The 21,199-nt window shown below is 43.0% G+C and overlaps 1 protein-coding gene across 4 annotated transcripts in view; it reads right to left on the minus strand.

Annotated features, from left to right (window-relative positions):
* MATN2 (matrilin 2) overlaps positions 1-21,199 on the minus strand; it is a 181,357-nt gene that overhangs the window by 51,085 nt on the left and 109,073 nt on the right. For all 4 annotated transcript variants that reach the window (XM_074386823.1, XM_074386822.1, XM_039464420.2 and 1 more), the window contains exon 6: positions 13,584-13,706. In XM_074386823.1, coding sequence (XP_074242924.1) covers positions 13,584-13,706 — 123 coding nt within the window. The remainder of the gene's footprint in view (positions 1-13,583; positions 13,707-21,199) is intronic.

Below are 21,199 nucleotides of genomic sequence, written 5' to 3' on the forward strand. Positions count from 1 at the left end.
GATGAGAGTTTTCCCAGTCCATACCAAAAGAAAGAAACTTTGTAAGAGAAAGGCATACAATATTCCTAAAAGGAAAAAATGTTGAGTAAGACGCCAATTTTTCCCAATTTAAACTTATGGAAATGTTAAGCAAAATATACAATAATGTCCAATTTCAAAAATGGACTGGGTAGTAATCCAGGTATGTATCACTCAGGTTCAAGAGAATCAATCTACGGCTGCTCTGCTTTCAGCTACATATCCACTCTCCGTAGTAAGGTCCTACATTACTTTGAAGCAAACCCCAGACGTTTATTTTTATTTTGTTTTTGTTTTTGTTTTGAGACAGAGTCTTGCTCTGTCACCCAGGCTAGAGTGCAATGGTATGATCTAGGCTCGCTGCAACCTCCGCCTCCAGGGTTCAAGTGATTCTCCTGCCTCAGCCTCCTGAGTAGCTGGGATTACGGACGTGTGCCACCACATCTGGCTAATTTTGGTATTTTTAGTAGAGATGGGGTTTCATCATGTTGGTCAGGCTGGTCTTGAACTCTTGACCTCAAGCGATCCGCCCACCACAGCCTCCCAAAGTGCTGGGATTATAGGCATGAGCCACTGCGCATGCACCAGAAATTGCATTATCTTGTCCATAAGTACTTCATAATGTAGCTTTAAAACACTGGGACTCTTTATAAACAATATAACTGCAATAATTAAAAAAATATTTCTTTGAAAACAATTTCAAGCTTACAAAAAGTTACAAACATAAAAACAGTACAAGAAACACTTGTATATCTTTACCCAGATTCACCTATGTTAACATTTTACCCCATTCCTGTGATCATTTGATCATCTCTCTGACCTATTTGAGGGTATATCATATACATTCTGGTCCTTTCCCTTAAAAATAGTCTACGTTTCCTGACCGGGCACTGTGGCTCACACCTGTAATCCCAACATTTTGGGAGGCTGAGGCAGATGTATTACCTGAGGTTGGGAGTTCGAAACCAGCCTGACCAACATGGAGAAACCCTGGTTTCTACAAAAAAAAAAAAAATACAAAACTATCTGGGTGTAGTGGTGCATGCCTGTAATCCCAGCTACTTGGGAGGCTGAGGCAGGAGAATCGCTTGAACCCGGGAGGCAGAGGTTGCGGTGAGCTGAGATCATGCCACTGCACTCTAGCCTGGGCAACAAGAGCAATACTCTGTCTCAAAAAAAAAAAAGTCTGTTTCCTAAGAGGAGGGATATTCCCTTATATAACTGCAGTATTGTTATAAATTTCAGGAGTTTACATTGATACAATACTTTTATTTAATCTACCATCCATATTCTAATCTTGTCAGTTGACTTAATGTTCTTCATAACATTTTTTACCTTCCAGTACAGGATCTTGTCTAGGGTCAGAGATTGTATTTCATTTTCATATCTGCTTAGCCTCCCTTAATCTAGAGCCATACTGCATAATATGTATATTTTAATCAAAATTAATTAAAATGAAATAACAATAAAAATTCAGCCAGGGGTGATGGCTCATGCTTGTAATCCCAATGCTTTGCGAAGCTGAGGCTGGAGGATTGCTTGAACCCAGAAATTTAAGACCAGCCTAAGCCACACAGCAAGACCTCATTTCTAAAAAAATATTTTTTTCTTAAGTTAGCTGAGTATTGTGGCAACTGCCTGTAGCCCCAGCTACTTGGGAGGCCGAGGCCAGAGGATTGCATGAGCCCAGGAGTTGGTAACTACAGTGACATACAAGCTATGACTGTACCACTGCACTCTAGCAACAAAGCAAGAGCCTGTCTCCAGCAAGAAACATAACAAAACAAAAATTCAGTTACTTGGTTGCACTGGCTGTATCTCAAGTGCTCAATGGCCACACATAGCTTCTAACTACTGTACTGTATAGTGCAAACAAAGCATTTCCATCAACCAGAGTGTCCCACTGGATAGTGATGGTCCAGAACATTTCCACAGCCTCCCTTTGTGTTTTATGACATAGGAATTTTGAAATAATACTCTTCTACTTGTTATTTTTTTTTGAGGTATAATTGACAAAACCCAAACTGCACATACTCAAGAAAAACAATCTGATGCAGTTTGCTTATGTATCCTGCTGTGAAACCATTGCCACAAAGTAATGAGCATATGCATTACTCTCAAAACTTTCTTCCTGCCCCTTTCTAATTCATTCTTCTGTACTCTCTCCAGTTCCAAATAACCATTTATCTTCTATTCAGATAAATCAGTTTATACTTTCTAGATTTTTAATCTTTTTTTTCTCCCCATGGAATTTTAAATAAATGTAATCATATAGGATGTATTCTTTTTGGTCTGGTTTCTTTCATTCAGCATAATCATTTTGAGATTCATCCACATTTCATATATGTGTCAATAGTTTGTTCCTTTTTGTTGCGGAGTAGTATTTCACTATGTGATTATACCACAATGTGTTATCCATTCACTTGCTGAAGAACTGTTTACCTGTTTCCAGTTTGGGCCTATCACAAATGAAGCAGCTATGAACATGAATGCACAAGTTTTTGTGTAGACGGATGCTTTCATTCCTCTTGCATAATGGCTGGGCCAAATGGGACATGTATGCTTAACTTCTTAAACATTCCCACCAGCAGTTTATGAGAGTTCCAGTTGCTCCGTATCCTCATCAACACTTGGTAGTTTTAGTCATTGTAGTGAGTATGCCGTGATTATCTCATTATGACTTCTTTGCATTTACTAATGACTACTGTTGTTGAATATATTTTCATATGCTTCTTTGCACCCTCCATATATTCTCTGATGAAGTGTTGATTCAAATATTTTGCCCATATTATTGAGTGGTTTGTTCTTTTTTTTTTTTTTTTTCCCTTTCAGAGTCTTGCTCTGTCACCTAAAACCTCTGCCTCCTGGGTTCAAGCAATTCCCCTGTCTCAGCCTCCCAAGAGCTGGGATTACAGGCACCCACCACCGCTCCTGGCTAATTTTTGTATTTTTCGTATACACAAGATTTCACCATGTTTGCCAGGCTGGTCTCAAACTCCTGACCTCAAGTGATCTGCCCGCTTTGGTCTCCCATTGTGCTGGGATTACAGGCATGAGCCACCATGCCCAGGCTGAAAAGGTATTTTTTAAATTTCACATTTTGATTGTCCACTGGAAGTATATAAAACTGGTTTATTTTTGTATATTGATCTTGTATCCTGCAACCTTGATAAATTCACTTGCGAATAGTTCTAATAGCTTTTTTTGTAGATTCCATTGGATTTTCTACATAGGTGATCATGTAATCTGTTAATTTTTTTGTGGGCAATCTAGGTGCCATTTATTTATTTTTCAGTTTTATTATATTGGCTAGAACTTCCAGTACAATATTAAATAGAAGTGGTGTGAGTGAATATTCTGTTGTATTCCTGATCTGACCTAGTGAAAGAAAGCATTGTCTTTCACTATTAAGTATGATGTTAACTGGTTTTTTCACTGATGCACTTTATCAGATTGAGGCAGTTAACTTCATTCCTAATTTGCTGAAAGTTTATTTAAAGAATAAATGAATGTCAGATCTCATTCAATGCTTTTTCTGCATCTATTGAGATGGCTCATATAGTTTTGGCTTTTTAGTATGTTAATATTATGAATTACTTTGAGTTTTGAATGTTAAGCCAACTTTGAATTCCTGGAATAAATCCCACTTGGTCATGATGTACTGTACTTTTTAATATATTGTTGAATTTGATTGCTAGAAACTATTTAAAGAACTATTTATTTTACAGGTATTTCATGAGAAATATTTGTGTATAGTTTTCTTTTTTTTAATGTCTTTTTCTGGTTTGGGTATCAGGGTAATGATAGCCTCATAGAATGAGTTGAAAATTGTTCTTTCCTCTTCAAGTTTTTGGAATAATTTGTGTAGAATTGTATTAGTTTTTCTTCAAATGTTTGGTAGAATTCACTAGTTAAGCCAACTAGGTTTGAAGTCTCTGTGAGAAAGTTTCAAAGTACAAATTCCATTTCTTTTAATAGATAGAGATCTATTCAGACTCTTCTCTTTGGAGGAGGAGGACAGGGTTTCACTCTGTTGCCCAGGCTGGAGTGCAGTGGCGTGATCACGGCTCACTGTAGCCTCAACCTCCTGGGCTCAAGCTACCCTCCTGCCTCAGCCTTTCAAGTAGCTGGGACTACAGGAACTTGTCACCATGCCCAGTTAATTTATTTTTATTTTATTTTTTTTGTGAGACGGAGTTTCGCTCTTGTTACCCAGGCTGGAGTGCAATGGCGCGATCTCGGCTCACCGCAACCTCCGCCTCCTGGGTTCAGGCAATTCTCCTGCCTCAGCCTCCTGAGTAGCTGGGATTACAGGCACGCGCCACCATGCCCAGCTAATTTTTTGTATTTTTAGTAGAGGCGGGGTTTCACCATGTTGACCAGGATGGTCTCGATCTCTTGACCTTGTGATCCACCCGCCTCGGCCTCCCAAAGTGCTGGGATTACAGGCTTGAGCCACCGCGCCCGGCTAGTTAATTTATTTTTTGTAGAGATGAGGTCTTGCTATGTTGCTCAGGCTGGTCTAGAACTCCTGGCCTCAAGCAATCCTCTCACCTCAGCCTCTCAAAGTTCTGGGATTACAGCTATGAGTTACCATGTCCAACCTCTGTTTCTTTCTAGGCAAACTTTAGTAGTTTGTGTCTTTCAAGGAATTTACCCATTTCATCTAAGTGGTTAAAGTTATTGGCATAAATTTGTTCATTATTTTTCTGTATATATATATGTGTGTGTGTGTGTGTGTGTATGAATTTCTTTTTTTTTTTTTTTTTTTTTTTTGAGACGGAGTTCCGCCCTTGTTACCCAGGCTGGAGTGCAATGGCGCGATCTCGGCTCACCGCAACCTCCGCCTCCTGGGCTCAGGCAATTCTCCTGCCTCAGCCTCCTGAGTAGCTGGGATTACAGGCACGTGCCACCATGCCCAGCTAATTTTTTGCACTTTTAGTAGAGACGGGGTTTCACCATGTTGACCAGGATGGTCTCGATCTCTCGACCTCATGATCCACCCGCCTCGGCCTCCCAAAGTGCTGGGATTACAGGCTTGAGCCACCGCGCCCGGCCGTGTATGAATTTCATTTCTATAGGAACCAGTTTCCCTCAATGAGCCTGTATTACTTTTGTAATCAGAAAAAGTACTAAAAATAAATGTACACATTTGTAATTGTGAAACTAGTTGCCATGAAAAACGCCCCAAATAATATACAAAAAAGAACAATGTGGGAAGTGTCCAGTGATTTGGAGAAGAAAATAATCAGGGAACATGGCTGAAAACAATATATATATCCTCAGATGTGCATATCTGCTACAGTTTGGATGTTTGTCCCCATAAACTTCATGTTAAAATTCAATCCCCAGTGTTGGGGGTGGGGCTTAATGGGAGGTGTTTGGGTCATGGTGGGGAATCTCTAATGAATAGCTTGGTGCTGTCCTCATGGTAATGAGTACATTTGCTCTGCTAGTTCTCATGAGAGCTGGTTGTTGAAAAGAGACTGGCACCTCCCTATCCTTTCTCTCTTGCTTTCTCTCTCACCATGTGATGATCTCTGCACACGTTGGCTCCACATCACCTTCTGCAGTGAGTAGAAGCAGTCTTAGGCTTTCACCAGATGTTCAATCTTCCGGCCAGCAGAATCATGAGCTAAATCAACCTTTCTTTTTCTTTACAAAGTACCCAGTCTCAGGTGCTCCTTTACAGCAACACGAATGGACTAAAATAATATCCATTTTGTACTGGTGCTATGTGATAGTATCATAGATCATTTTACTTCATAGAATTTCACTTCTACTTCTGCCTCAGAGAGTTCCTCCCTCTCTCACTGCCTTCAAGTCTTTAATCAAAGACCAGTATTACTTTGCTGTCGAGACCTATGGTATTCTCTTATCCTGCTCCAACAGAATGTAGGCTCCATAAGGACAGATATTGGTGGGGTTTTTTGATCTGTTTAATTTATTAAGACATGCCCAGTGTCTACAATCATATCTGACACACAGTAGATACTCAACAAATATTTGTGAAATGAATAAAAGGTTACTGGTATTACTCTTACTGGAGTATGTTTTTGAGGGTTTCGATGCAGAAACATCGCACACCAAGAACCAACATGGGGGACACTAAGAATGGAAGACAGTTCTCATGCCCTCCATAAGGCTTCTTCCCAGCAAGCTGCTTAAACACCTCCTTCTAGGAGGATCTCAGTTCAGCAATTAGCATGCTCTGGGTACAGACATTCGGCCAGTTACAAACCCAACCAGTCATTCATTGAGCGTAAATTTCTGCATATACAAATTGGTTAAATGCCTATTAAAGTCTAGAGGGCCACTACTACATTTTCCATGCCTGGCTAGTCTACTAAATGAAATAGTGACTCTAATATGACTCATTCTTAGTGACCACAAAGAATGCAAATAACCAAATTCATTGTGTTCATTTATTTTATTTTATCTTATTATTATTATTGAGACAGAGTCTTGCTCTGTCATCTAGGCTGGAGTGCAGTGGCACAATCTTTGCTCACTGCAACCTCTGCCTCCCAGGTTCAAGCGATTCTCCTGCCTCAGCCTCCTGAGTAGTTGGGATTATAGGCACCCAACACCACGTCTGGCTAATTTTTGTGTTTTTAGTAGAGATGGGGTTTCACTATGTTGGCCGGGCTGGTCTCAAACTCCTAACCTCATGATCCACCTGCCTCAGCCTCCCAAAGTGTTGGGATTACAGGTGTGAGTCACCACACCTGGCCTTGTTTTGTTCATTTCTAAGCTCAAGGAACTAGATCTCAGCTCAGTCTAGGTAATCACTTTCTAAGATTCAGAGCTATACAAAGTGGAACAAACTGCCATGGGATACAGTGAATATCCTGTCGGTGGGGATATTCAAGTGCAGGTTGGATGACGGCTCAGTGAGAATACTGTAGGATAGACAGCTGGGCAAGAACTAGGTTAAACTTTAGGGCCTCTTCCAACTGAGAGCCTTTGATTGATACACATAGGCCGTCACTAAAGTGGCATATTACAGGCTGTAGGAAGGTAGTGGCACTCGGCATGTTAACTATGCCCTGGCCAAAAAAACCTGACAACTGAAACTTTGTCGTTCTTCTACTGCTGATTCGGTATAACATTATTTCTGGCCAGGAATGGTGGCTCACCCTGTAATCCCAGCACTTTGGGAGGCCAGGCTGGGAGAATTGCTTGAGGTTTGGAGTTCTCGTCTAACCTGAGCAACATAGCAAGACCCCATCTCTACTTAAAAAAGTGTATTTCCTTCTGTGTTTTGTTTTTAATGCAAACACAGAATATTCATTCAGTGCCTTACTCTGTGCAACACATTCTTATTTGAAAAATAAGGATGGATACTGGGCGTGGTGGTTCATGCCTGTAATCTTGCACTTTGGGAGGATGCGGTAGGCAGATCACCTGAGGTCAGGAGTTTGAGACCAGCCTGACCAACATGGTGAAACCCCATCCCTATACTAAAATTACAGAAATTAGCCGGGTGTGGTGACATGCACCTGTAGTCCCAGCTACTCAGGAGGCTGAGGCAGGAGAATCGCTTAAACCTGGGAGGCGGAGGTTGCATTGAGCCAAGACCAAACCACTGCACTCTAGCTTGGGCAACAGAGTGAGACGCCATCTCAGAAAAAAAAAGAAAAATAAGGATGGAAATGTCAACCAAGTTATCACTGGAGACTGAAAAACAATGAGCATAATGACCTCCAAGTACGAAAATAATAAATGACAACATGAAAAAGATGGTGTCTGGCTGGGTGCAGTGGCTCATGCCTGTAATCCCAGCACTTTTGGGAGGCCAAGGTAGGCAGATCACAAGGTCAAGAGATCGAGACCATCCTGGCCAACAAGGTGAAACCCCGTCTCAGCTAAAAAGAAATACAAAAGTTAGCTGGGTGTGGTGGCACACGCCTGTAGTCCTAGCTACTCAGGAGGCTGAGGCAAGAGAATTGCTTGAACCCAGGAGGCAGAGGTTGCAGTGCACTGAGATTCCGCCACTGAACTCCAACCTGATGCCTGGCAACAGAGTGAGACTCTGTCTCAAAAAAAAAAAAAAAAAAAAATGGTGTCCACAATTGCCTTTATTCATCACTACAGGCATTAGACAATTAAGTATTAGACTCAAAGCCCACAGTCTCCTTGATACCAAAGACATAAATCCCTGTCCAACTGACTGAAGTCCTCTATAGATCTTTCTGGTGAAAAGACCTTTTATATCTCAGAGTGCTCTTTCTCATGCTTGGCTCAAGAGTAAGGGTTTCAATCTAGGTCTCAAAAAGTCTTGCTACCATATGAACAGCAATTCCACTTCTGGGTATAAAAACCCAGAAGAACTGAAAGCAAGGTCTTGAACACCCATGTTAATATTCACAGTAGGGGCCGGGCGCGGTGGCTCAAGCCTGTAATCCCAGCACTTTGGGAGGCCGAGGAGGGTGGATCACGAGGTCAAGAGATCGAGACCATCCTGGTCAACATGGTGAAACCCCGTCTCTACTAAAATTACAAAAAAAAATTAGCTGGGCATGGTGGCACGTGCCTGTAATCCCAGCTACTCAGGAGGCTGAGGCAGGAGAATTGCCTGAACCCAGGAGGCGGAGGTTGCGGTGAGCCGAGATCATGCCATTGCACTCCAGCCTGGGTAACAAGAGCAAAAACTCCGTCTCAAAAAAAAAAAAAAAAAAATATTCACAGTAGGCAAAAGGTGGAAGTAACCCAAATGTCCATCAACAGATGAATAAACAAAACGGCATAGACATACAATTGAATATTATGCAGTCTTAAAAAGAAAGGAAATTCTGATATATAGTACAACACAGATAAATCTTGAGGACATTATGGTAAGTGAAATATGTCAGGCCGCAAAGGACAAATACTATACAATCCCACTTACATGAAGTAGCGAGAGTAGTGAAATTCAGAGAGACAGAAAGTGGAATGGTGGTTGACAGGGCAGGCAAGGGGGAATTACTGTTCAATGGGGATAGCATTTCAGTTCGGGATGATGAAAAGGTCTGGAGATTGTCGGTGAGGACAGTTATAGCTGGGGTGGAAATCAGGTGACCCCAGCCAGGGTCTGGAAAGGCAGGAAGGAAACAGGCTAGGATATAAAGTTTTCACAATGTGAATGTATTTAGTGCCACTGAATGCGTAGAGTGGTAAATTTTATATTATGTATGTTTTACAACTGTACCAGAAAAAAAAAGTCTTGCTAACATTTTGCAAACTGATGGTACCTTGTGTTTCTACCTTTCTCCCTTCTAGATTTGGATGGGCTGCTCTAGGGTAAGAAACTGACATAAAGGTGCTGCTTTTTTGAACATCACTTACATATTTCAAATGGTAGTACTGGTTCATGAACATAAAGCCCTATTATGTACATTTTGGCTTAATCATAAATTAACTATGCTTGGTTTATTACATTGACTAATCTATTTTTTTTTTTTTTTTTTTTTTTTAAACAGAGTCTCACTCTGTCACCCAGGCTGGAGTGCAATGGCACGGTCTCAGCTCACTGCAACCACACCCTCCTGGGTTCAGGTGATTCTCCTGCCTCATCCCCCTGAGTAGCTGGGATTACAGGCGCGTGCCACCACACCTGGCTAATTTTTGTGTTTTTAGTAGAGACAGGGCTTTGCTATGTTGGTCAGGTTGATCTTGAACTCCTGATCTCGTGATCCACCCACCTCAGCCTCCCAAAGGGTTGGGATTACAGGCATGAGCCACCATGCCTGGCAGACTAGTCTACCTTTTTTAGATAATGATTGCACACTTACTAATTGGATTAGCTTTCAAATATACTTCTGTTTTAAAATATAGGCTGAAAATTTAAGAAACTGAGTTTATTTTTTTGCAAGTTTATAAGAAGTAGAATTTTTTTAAAAAAATCTTTCAACATCACAGCAGTAGCCAGGTTGACTTGGCTGGTAGCCGGTGAGAGGCCTCGGAACTGACAGGGTGGCTGCCTCGGTTCTGAGCTTCTGCGCCCATCCTGTTTCTGTCCTTTTAACGGGTCCCTATTTTTCAGTTGTTGACCCCACCACGGATCTGGAGCACTCCTGAGTGTTTCATTCTTATGACTAGGCTTTTTCCTTATTTTCTACTCCCAACTTTCCAAGTACTCTGTCTCCTTTCTTTCTCTCGTCTCCCTCCTCCTGGCTCCTGCCCACCCCCAGCATGGTGGCAAGAGGGCCCTTCTAAGGGATACATTCCTGAGGCTGCCTGCCGGAACCCTCCAATCTCCCAGCACTCTTCCCAGCCCACGTGTTGGGGCAGCCCATTTCTGGATCTTGACTCTGACAACTGCACCGCTGGGCTCACTGCCTAGCTGCTGAGACCTCACAGCTGGATCAGCCCCTCCCACGGCTCCTAGCGAAACTTCCTCTCCCAGGCCCCCCTACGCTGCAGTATCTACTTCCAGGGTCTAATACCGGGCTAGAACACCCTCCTTGCCTGCACCACCCTGGGCTGGGGATCTGGGACAGGAGGCATGCCAAGCCACAGGGTGAGGAAGATGGGAACTAGGGCTGGTGCTGGGGTAGAAATCAGGTGACCCCAGCCAGGGGGTGCAGTCTGGAGAGGCAGGAAAGAGACTGGCTAGGATATGTGTTTCTCTCCAGGCCTTATCCCTGCAAGGCACCTGTTCTGGTCTAACTGGTCTCCTTCCCTTAACTCCTGCTGTGGTCCTGGCTGCACCACACTGTGTGCCCTCGGTCACATAACTCCTGGCACCATGACTCAGCTACTCAGAGTGGCTATGGCTAGTGTCTCTCACCAGCTTGCAGTGGAAGTCTTGAATGGTTTATGCACCTTTAAGCTTAGCCCAGGCACATAGTATATGCACAATAAATATTCTTTTCTTTTTTTTTTTAGAGTTTTGGAGGCCAGGTGTGGTGGCTCATGATGACTGTAATCCCAGCGCTGTGGGAGATGGAGGTAGGAGGACTGCTTGAGCCCAGGAATTGGAAGCTGCAGTGAGCTAGGATCACACCACTACATTCCAGCATGGGTGACAGTGTAGTGGGAAATTAGAGATTTGGAGAGATCGATAGGGTTACAGGAGAATTTTAATGTGAATTTACTTTATTACATAGCAACTATTATATAGCAACTAAAAATTATAAAGTTTTGTTTTACTATTATTGTCCTCCTTTTACTAATGTCCTCAATTTTACTAATGCCCTCCTTTAACAGAGCAAGACCCTATCTCTAAAAAACATAACAATAAAAAATAGTCTTTGAAGCTAGCACTGTCCCTTTTTAGGCTTTTTTTTTTTTTTTTAAGATGGGGTTTCAACATATTGGTCAGGCTGGTCTCGAACTCCTGACCTCAGATGATCCACCCGCCTTGGCCTCCCAAAGTGCTGGGATAACAGCATGAGCCACTGCACCCGGCTAGACTTTTTTAAAGACAAGGTCTTATTCTGTCATCCAGGCTGGAGTGCAGTGGTGCCATCATGACTCACTACAGCCCCAACCTCCCAGGCTCAACTAGTGATCTTCCCACTTGAGCCTACCAAGTAGCTGGGAGTACAAACATGTACCACCATCCCTGGCTAATTTTTTTAAAAAGTTGTTTTTTGTAGAAATAGGGTCCCACTGTATCACCAGGGCTGGTCTCCAACTCCTGGGCTTAAGTAATCCTCCTGCTTCTCTTCCCAGAGTGCTAGGATTACAGGCTTGAGCCACTGTGTCCAGCCTCATTCAGTCTTCAAGATTATGCTATGGCCGGGTGCAGTGGCTCATGCCTGTAATCCCAGCACTTTGGGAGGCTGAGGTGGGCGAATCACTTGAGGTCAGGGATTCGACACCAGCCTGGCCAGTATAGTGAAACCCTGTCGCTACCAAAAAATACCAAAAATGTTAGCTGGGTGTAGTGGTATGAGCCTGTAGTCCCAGCCACCCAGGAGGCTGAGTGGGGAGAATCTCTTGAACCCAGGAGGTGGAGGTTGCAGTGAGCCGAGGTCACACCACACTGCTCTCCAGCCTGGGTAACAGAGTAAGACCCTGTGTCAAAAAAAAAGGAAAGAATAATGCTATGCAGTAGGCAGTATTATCATCCTCTACTATAACTGAGGAAACTGAGGCATAAATAACTTGCCCAAGATCACCTAGAGAAAAAGCAGAGAAGCTGGGATGGGAACCAAGGCCGGCTGCTGGCAGCACACGGCCTCCTCTTTGATGAGGCACACTGACTCATCAGCCCAGCAACCACAACTCCCCAACCTTGACGACAGCCCAGGCTGCTATTTTACAGTTCAGAATATTCAGAAGGGAAGGGAGACAAGGAACACAGCAGACCACTCAATCATTTACTTACTCTCTCAATAAGCAAAACAAATAAACGACTGTATATGCCAGTCATGCACTGGGCATGGAGACTCCAGTTCTCTGCCTGGTCCACATCTTTGATTTCTTTCCTTCCCTGGGAACCCCCATCTCACCCTTTTCTGCCTAGTGAATGACAGCTCCACCTCCAAGACTCAGCCACAGTATCTTCTCCATTAAGGACCTTGCCTCATTCATTTCTATTGGCACATGGTTGGGGCTCCAGAAATGGATGGTTTTGACCTAATGTGTCCCTTACAGTTCATCCGTCACCCACACCTCCAGCTCTGGTGCTTGTAAGCTGCTAATATTTAGGTACTGAAGACTAGGAAGTAAGTTTATGTTTAAAGAGGTTTTGTGCAGATGTATCCTGTTTTACATAATGAATACATTTGAGAAAGGTTGTAAGTACATGAACTTTTTATGAATTAAAATCCTATTTTCTCACTGATACATGTCTCTGAGGTGCCTTATCTTATTCTAGATTGTGATTAAAGTTCACTTTTTATAAATACTGGGCCCTAATACTTAAAAACAAGCTTTTCTCAAGTGATCCTCCCTAGAGAAGAATCATAATCTACACACAATCCTTTAAGAGCCCTGACGTACCTTTATATTTAATAGAAAACTTTTGGAATCTTTTTGCAACTAGTGATTATCTTTTTTTTGCCAAATGAATCATCATCTTTAGTTTATAGAGTTTTATGTTCAGATTTTAGGAACTAAAATTAAGTATGATTTTTATATATCTGTTAAAATCAAATTGAACTAAATAGCTCAAACAAAAAATGAGCAGTTCTCTGCAAACTGCTCCACCAGAAGAAACTGCTTTCAATTCTTTTTGGCTCAGCGATTTTCTTGTGTGGAGTCAGAGCTAAAGCCCACAAGCCACAAAGCTCCAGTGAAAACATCTCAAGCCCTGTTAGTGCTGATGGCCACAGTCAGGCTGAGTTAGCATGAAGTAAGTTGGTCTGATCAGCAGCAGCTCAGCAGATGCTGGAGGAACAGTCCTACACGTGGTACCTTCATCATGTTCCTTGAATGGTGATGTTGAGATACAGTGGTTCATGGTCTTAAGCCAAGTCAAAAAAGGCCTAACAGAGGAGAAATGGGGCAAAAGGTATTCGACCCCCATGGCATAATTATATGCTCATCTATACTTGAGAGATTTCCATGGTCACAGTCACCACAGCTATAATATCAAATATTTCTGTGTGTATGCATGTGTGTATATAACTTACTTGCGCATGTTTTTTTATCTGGGTTAAGAGCAAATCCTTTATGGCACCGGCAAAGGTAGGAGCCATCGGCATTTACACACTCATGTTCACATCTGTGGTTTTCTGAGGCACAGTAGTCCACAGCTGGAGAGAAATAAAACACATGCAGAATTAGAAATGTAAACAGAGGAAAGGGGAATGGTAAGATGAAGGCATACTGATAACAGACATTAATTAGGATTAATATTATTGCCCCCAAAAAGAGTAGGATAAATAGATATGAACCCAAGGTCTCTGCCTCCATTAAAAAAAAAAAAATCAGAGGCCGGGCGCGGTGGCTCAAGCCTGTAATCCCAGCACTTTGGGAGGCCGAGGCGGGTGGATCACGAGGTCAAGAGATCGAGACCATCCTGATCAACATGGTGAAACCCCGTCTCTACTAAAAAAAATACAAAAAATTAGCTGGGCATGGCGGCGCGTGCCTGTAATCCCAGCTACACAGGAGGCTGAGGTAGGAGAATTGCCTGAGCCCAGGAGGCGGAGGTTGCGGTGAGCCGAGATCGCGCCATTGCACTCTAGCCTGAGTAATAAGAGCGAAACTCCGTCTAAAAAAAAAAAAAAAAAAAATCAGGAGTCTATATCAGGCAATTCATATAGGAAGATAAACTAAAGAACATGTGAACAGCCAGGCGCTGTGGCTCACGCCTGTAATCCCAGCACTTTGGGAGGCTGAAGCAGGTGGATCACAAGGTCAAGAGATCAAGACCATCCTGGCCAACATGGTGAAACCCTGTCTCTACTAAAAAATACAAAAATAAGCTGGGCGTGGTGGCACCCGCCTGTAGTCCCAGCTACTCAGGAGGCTGAGGCAGGAGAATTGCTTGAACCCAGGAGGCGGAGATTGCAGTGAGCTGAGATTGCACCACTGCACTGCAGCCTGGCGCCTGGCGACACAGTGAGACTCTGTCTCAAAAAAAGAGAGAGAACATGTGAAGAATTGTATTTAAAAGTTAAAGAACTGCAAATCAAAATGATTACCAGGCACACTTACACCTAGTAAACTGGCAAAAATAAAGAAGAGATAAAACCCAATGGTAGAAAAGCAGCAGCGTTATTAATGGTGGAGGCATTATAAATTGAGAAAGATCCTTTTGGAAGGCAATTTGACAGTGTTCACCCTGGACGTGAAACCCAGAGAAATAGCTGGGGAAAGGGTGAAATCATATGCAGTAAGCTATTAACAGCATTCTTTACAACACCAACAAAAAAATCCTAGAAAATAAGGTGAACATTGAATAAGGGTAAATGGTTTAGTAACATATGAGAAAATGCACCGGCTGATTTTTCATTAGTCCCACAAATATTTCCTGAGTACCTACTATGGCCGAGGTCACGCGTTAGGTGCTAGGGATAGAGCAAGTAACAAAATAATCCAAAATTGCAGCCCCCAAGGAGGTTATATTTGGATAATGACGGTAGGAGTGGGGAACAGACAAGAAATAAAATAGATAAGTAAATAGCATAGTCTATTAAGAGATAAAGAGCATTCTGGAGAAAAATAAAACAATGAACAGGAGTAGGGTCAGTTGGGGAGTGGATATGGGTGGGATGTAACAGAGGGGTCAGGAAAGGCCTCTCTGAGAAGAGGGTGGTTAGGCAGAGTGTTCAATAAAATACAGTTGGTCACGGTGGCTCACACCTGTAAACCCAGCACTTTGGGAGACCGAGGCAGATGGATCACAAGGTCAAGATATCGAGACCATTCTGGCCAACATGGAAACCCCATCTCTACTAAAAATACAAAAATTAGCTGGGCGTGGTGGCACACACCTGTAGTCCCAGCTACTCAGGAGGCTGAGGCAGGAAAATTGCTTGAACCTGGGAGGCAGAAGTGGCAGTGAGCTGAGATTGCGCCACTGTACTCCAGCCTGGTGACAGCAAGACTCCATCTCAAAAAGAAAAAGGAAAAAAAAAAAAAAAAAAAAAAAAAAACAAGCCATGAGATACCTGGGAGACAGTATCTTGGGCAAAAGAAACGGGAAGAAATGGGAAGTGCAAAGACCAGGAGGTGGGACTCTGCACGGTGGGCTGGAGGATCAGCCAAGAGGCCAAGGCGGCTGGAGTGGGGAGAGAGGTGGAGATGAGAAGGAGGGACCTGTGGGCCATGCAAGGACCTCAGCTGTTAGTCTGAACGAGTTGGGAGTCACTGCAGGGTTCTGGACTCAGGGTCGAGAATAGACTTGGAGGACAATGTGAGAGTGGAAACCAGTTAAGAAGCGATTCCAGTAATCCCAGTGAGGAAGGGTGGAGGCTTAAACCAGGATGTTGCAAGGGAGGAGGGGAAGCGGTGTTCCAGAAGTTTATGGGTTGAATTATGTCTCCCAAAAATTTATGTTGGAGTCCCAAACCCTAGTACCTTATTTGGAGATAGAATCTTTGCAGAAGTAACCAAGTTAAAATGCGTTCATTAGGGTGGGCTCTATTTAAATATCACTGGTGTTCTTATAAGAAGAGCTCTGTCCCTATGAACCCAAACACCTCCCAGCAGGCCCCACTTCCAATACTGGAGATCAAATTTCTTTTCTTCTTTTTTTTTTTTTTTTTTTTGGAGACAGAGTTTTTTGCTCTTGTTGCCCAGGCTAGAGTGCAATGGCATGATCTTGGCTTACTGCAACCTCCACGTCCCAGTTTCAAGCGATTCTCCTGCCTCAGCCTCCCAAGCAGCTGGGATTACAGGTGTGAGCTACCATGCCTGGCCACAGGGGTCAAATTTCAACATGGGACTTGGTGAGGCCAAACAAACCATATCCAAGCCAGAGCATAGCCCTAGCACACTAATACACCGGGCAAATATTGAAGGTGAGGCGAACAGGATTCCTGTTGGATTAGAGGTGAAATGAGAAAAAGCACACCTAGGGTTGACTCTGGGGATTCTAATGTAAGCTACTGAAAGGATGGAGCTACCAGTAGCTGAGATGGGAAAGGTGCAGGTGGAGCAGGTTTGGCAGGAAAAATCAGGAGTTCCATTTTGGACATTAAGCAGCCACTAATATCATCATTAAGATAGCATAATTGTAAACAGGAAGAATTTGTGGAATAAAGTGTATCTCAAAATTCTGTATTCACAGTGATTATTATACCTATGTAAAATATAGCTCTAAGGCAAAGCCTAGAAATTATAAATAAAAATGCTTGCTATGTTAGGGTAGTAGGATTATAGATGATTTTTTTCCTTTAAAAGTGTTTTCCAAGGCCAGGTACAATGGCTCATTCCTGTAATCCCAGCACTTTGGGAGGCCAAGGCAGGAAGATCACTTGAGTCCAGGAGTTTGAGACCAGCCTGGGCAACAAAGTGAGACCTTGTCTTTACAAAAAATAAAAAATGTGGCGTGGCCTGGTGGCTCACGCCTCTAATCCCAGCACTTTGGGAGGTCAAGGCGGGCGGATCACCTGAGGTTGGAAGTTTGAGACCAGCCTGACCGACAGGAGAAACCCTGTCTCTACTAAAAATACAAAATTAGCTGGGTGTGGTGGTGCATGCCTGTAATCCCAGCTACTCGGGAGGCTGAGGCAGGAGACTCACTTGAACCCAGGACGCAGAGGTTGTGGTGAACTGAGATCATGCCATTGCACTCCAGCCTAGGCAACAAGAGTGAAACTCCATCTCAAAAATAAATAAATAAAAACAAACAAACAAACACATAAATAAATAATTAGTGGGGCATGATAACATGTACCTGTAGTCCCAGCTACTTAGGAGGCTAAGGTGAAAGGATGTCTTAGGCCTAGGAGTTGGAGGCTGCAGTGAGCTATGATCACACAACTGCACTCCAGGCTGGACGATGGATGACAGAGCAAGACTCAGTGTCAAAGAAAAAAAAAAAATGTTTTTAGAAATCCCAGCTACTTGGGAGACTGAGGCAGGACAATCATTTGAGCTCAGGAGCTCAAGACCAGTCCCTTTTCAAAAAAAAAAAAGTACCCCCTACAATGTTTTAGGATATATTAGTAGCAAAAGTATGTAAATAATAACAAGGAAACAGAATCTACAAAATTAATACACATGTAAAACTTTAAAAAGCAAAACCATAGATGGAGAAAATAATGACATATTTAGCATAGTAATAAAAAGATGCAAAGGGAAACACTAAAGATTTGTAAAGGGTAGGCCGGGCGCGGTGGCTCAAGCCTGTAATCCCAGCACTTTGGGAGGCCGAGGCGGGTGGATCACGAGGTCGAGAGATCGAGACTATCCTGGTCAACGTGGTGAAACCCCGTCTCTACTAAAAAATACAAAAAATTAGCCGGGCATGGTGGCGCGTGCCTGTAATCCCAGCTACTCAGGAGGCTGAGGCAGGAGAATTGCCTGAACCCAGGAGGCGGAGGTTGCAGTGAGCTGAGATCGTGCCATTGCACTCCAGCCTGGGTAACAAGAGCGAAACTCCGTCTCAAAAAAAAAAAAAATTTGTAAAGGGTAATAACCTGTGTTATGTTTATTCTTTTGCTCCAAAGCTTCATTAAGTTTCAGTCTAGGCCAGGCGTGGTGGCTCAGGCCTGTAATCAGATCACTGTGGGAGGCCGAGGCAGGCAGATTACCTGAGTTCAGGAGTTCAAGACCAGCCTAGCCAACATGGCGAAACCCTGTCTCTACTAAGAATACAAAAGTAGCTGGGCATGGCGGTGGGTGCCTGTAATCCCAGCTACTCGAGAGGGTGAGGCAGGGAGAACTGTTTGAACCCAGGAGGCAAAGGTTGCAGTGAGCCAAGATAGCGCCACTATACTCCAGCCACTATACTCCCGGGAGACAGAGCAAGACTCTGTCTCAAAAAAAAAAAAAAAAGTTTCAGTCTAAATATTGTTTTTGTAACTTCACCTCCCTAAAGAGTTCTAGTAGAACCTAGTATCTGAAGGTTTAATTCACAAGTCATTACACTGGGGATAGGGCATTCACGATGTTTCAGGGTCTAAACATCATTAGCTGTTTGCTAGAGTTGGGTCATAACAGAAAGACTGAGCTAGCACCAAATCCTTCTAATAGTTAACTTCTCATTTCTCAAGAACCAAGCGCTCATTAAATGAATCAATGGCGACACTGGGAACACTGAGATCAAGGAAGGCTAAGCCCTGGCACATGGTCCAGTCATGGGCCTGTAATAGCAGTCAATAATCCAAGCCCCACCTTCCGCTTCCTCATGCTGGGCTTGACTCACCATCATGAAAGTCTCCCAATCTCGGATATGGGTGCCTACCGTCAGTCAGCCAGTCCTATCTATGGCCACCCACTTCTTAGTATCCCCCACAAAGAGAGGAACTGCTGATCTGACTTCCAACTTGCAGGACGTGGATGGTGCTGCAATGCTGAGTGGTCAGGTCACGATATCTGAAAGTCAGAAACTCAGACTCTACCTCTCTCTTGAATGTCCTCTCTCACACCACGGGGTATAATCTGAGCCCAGCCATTTCTATCCCTCAGAGGGATACCCCGTAATCATACTGGCCCATAATTTAGACTAATGTAATAATTTAGGGAGGTGTTGAAGGCTTGGCTTAAGCCTTGAGTCTAAGCCACATACTCCAAACTTTTCCCTTTTCCAGAATGTTGTAGAATAGAGTATCCAAATTGGCTCAGGTGTTTAAAAAAAAAAAAAAAAAAAAAAAAAGGTTGTACAAAGATGCTTTTTTTTTTTTTTTTTTTTTGGAAACACAGTTTTGCTCTTGTTGCCCAGGCTGGAGGCTGCAGTGCACTGGTGCTATCTTGGCCCACTGCAACCTCCGCCTCCTGAGTTCAAGCAATTCTCCTGTCTCATTCTCCTGAGTAGCTAGGATTACAGGTACATGTCACAATCCCTGGCTAATTTTTTGTATTTTTAGTAGAGATGCCACCACATTGGTCAGGCTGGTCTCGACTCCTAACCTCAGGTGATCCACCCGCCTTGGCCCCCCAAAGTGCTAGGATTATAAGCATAAGCCACTGCACCCAGTCTAAAGATGCTTTTAACTGACCACTCTTTAACCAACTCCTGATCAACTGACCACTTTTTAACCAACTCCTGATCAAGCAACGCTTTCATTCCCTCTGACCATATGAATCCTGATAATCCAGGGCAGGCCACATGCTCAAGACAGTTAGAACACCTGTGTTTTAAAACACCTGTGCATGTCTGTCACTGGTAGGTTGTATGCTAATAAAGCAGCCTTGGTGGAACACATGGGCTCTAGGACACCTGTGTACTTCCTCCATTGACTGAGATGTATTCTTATAAACACTGGTTCTCAAAGTGTGGTCTGTAAACCAACTGCAACAACCATCACTTGAGAACTTGTCAGTAATGCCCATTCTCAGGCTCTGTCCCAGACCTACTGGTCAGAAGCTCTGGGAGGGGAGCTCAGGAATATGTGCTTTAACAAGCCCTCAAGGTGATTCTGAGGCATGCTAAAATTTAAGAGCCATTGCTAAAGAGTCAAGGTTGTTTTTGTTTCCAAACCTGTATATGTCATTTATACATGTTATTGTAAGTAATTTAGATATTATAAAAACTGGGCGGGGCAGGAGGGTTCACATCTGTAATCCCAGCACTTTGGGAGGCCGAGGTAGGTGGATTGCTTGAGTCTAGGAGCCTGAGACTAGCCTGGCCAACACAGTGAAACCCCATCTCTACTAAAAATACAAAAATTAGCCAGGTGTGGTGGTGGGCGCCTGTTGTCCCAACTACTCAGGAGGCTGAGGTGGGAGGATTGCTTGAGCCTGGGAGGCGGATGCTGCAGTGAGCTGAGATTGCGCCACTGCACTCCAGCCTGGGCAACAGAGCAAAACTCTGTCTCAAAATAAATAAATGAATAAAAATCAAATCAATTCAAATCAAATCAAAACCAATAAAATATAAGGCCTAAAAGAAATTGAGTTTTTAAAAATAAAAATTATGTTGAAAACTTTCAAAAAATTAAAGCAATCTGCTAACCAAAATTGCTGTAGAACCAGGCATGGATGAAACAAATGTAAAACATTGGGAAATTTTCCATTAAAATTTACAAGAGTTCTGTTGTTAGATTGCTTTACAGATGTCTTGAAATCCCTCCTCCAATTTAAAGAAACCAAAACGAAAATATCATAGACAACACATTTTGGGTATGGTTTATGCAAAAAAGATTTTTATGTAATCCCAGCACTTTGGGAAGCTAAGGGAGGAAGATTGCTTGAGCCCAGGCGTTCGAGCCCAGTCTGGGATACATAGTGAGACCTCATCTCTACAAAAAATACAAAAACTAGCTGGGCATGGTGGCGTGCATCTGTGATCCCAGCTACTCGGGAGACTGATGTGGGAGGATTGCTTGAGTTTGGGAGATCAAGTGAACGCCACTGTACTCCAACCTAGGCAACAGAATTATACCCTGTCTCTTAAAAAAGAAAAAAAAAAAAAAAAAAAAAAAAAAAAAGATTGTAAATACCACATTTTTTCTTCGACTTAAAATTAGTATTTTTAAAAAGTATAAAACCAATTTTTTACTAAGTATACATTTATGCATTTTAAATAAAAATAAAATGGGTCAGGCACAGTGGCTCATGCCTGTAATCCCAGCACTTTGGGAGGATGAGGCGGGTGGACCACCTCAAGTTGGGAGTTCGAGACCAGCCTGAC

This window comes from Saimiri boliviensis, chromosome 15 (genome assembly GCF_048565385.1).
Source record: "Saimiri boliviensis isolate mSaiBol1 chromosome 15, mSaiBol1.pri, whole genome shotgun sequence".
Lineage (NCBI taxonomy): Eukaryota > Metazoa > Chordata > Mammalia > Primates > Cebidae > Saimiri > Saimiri boliviensis.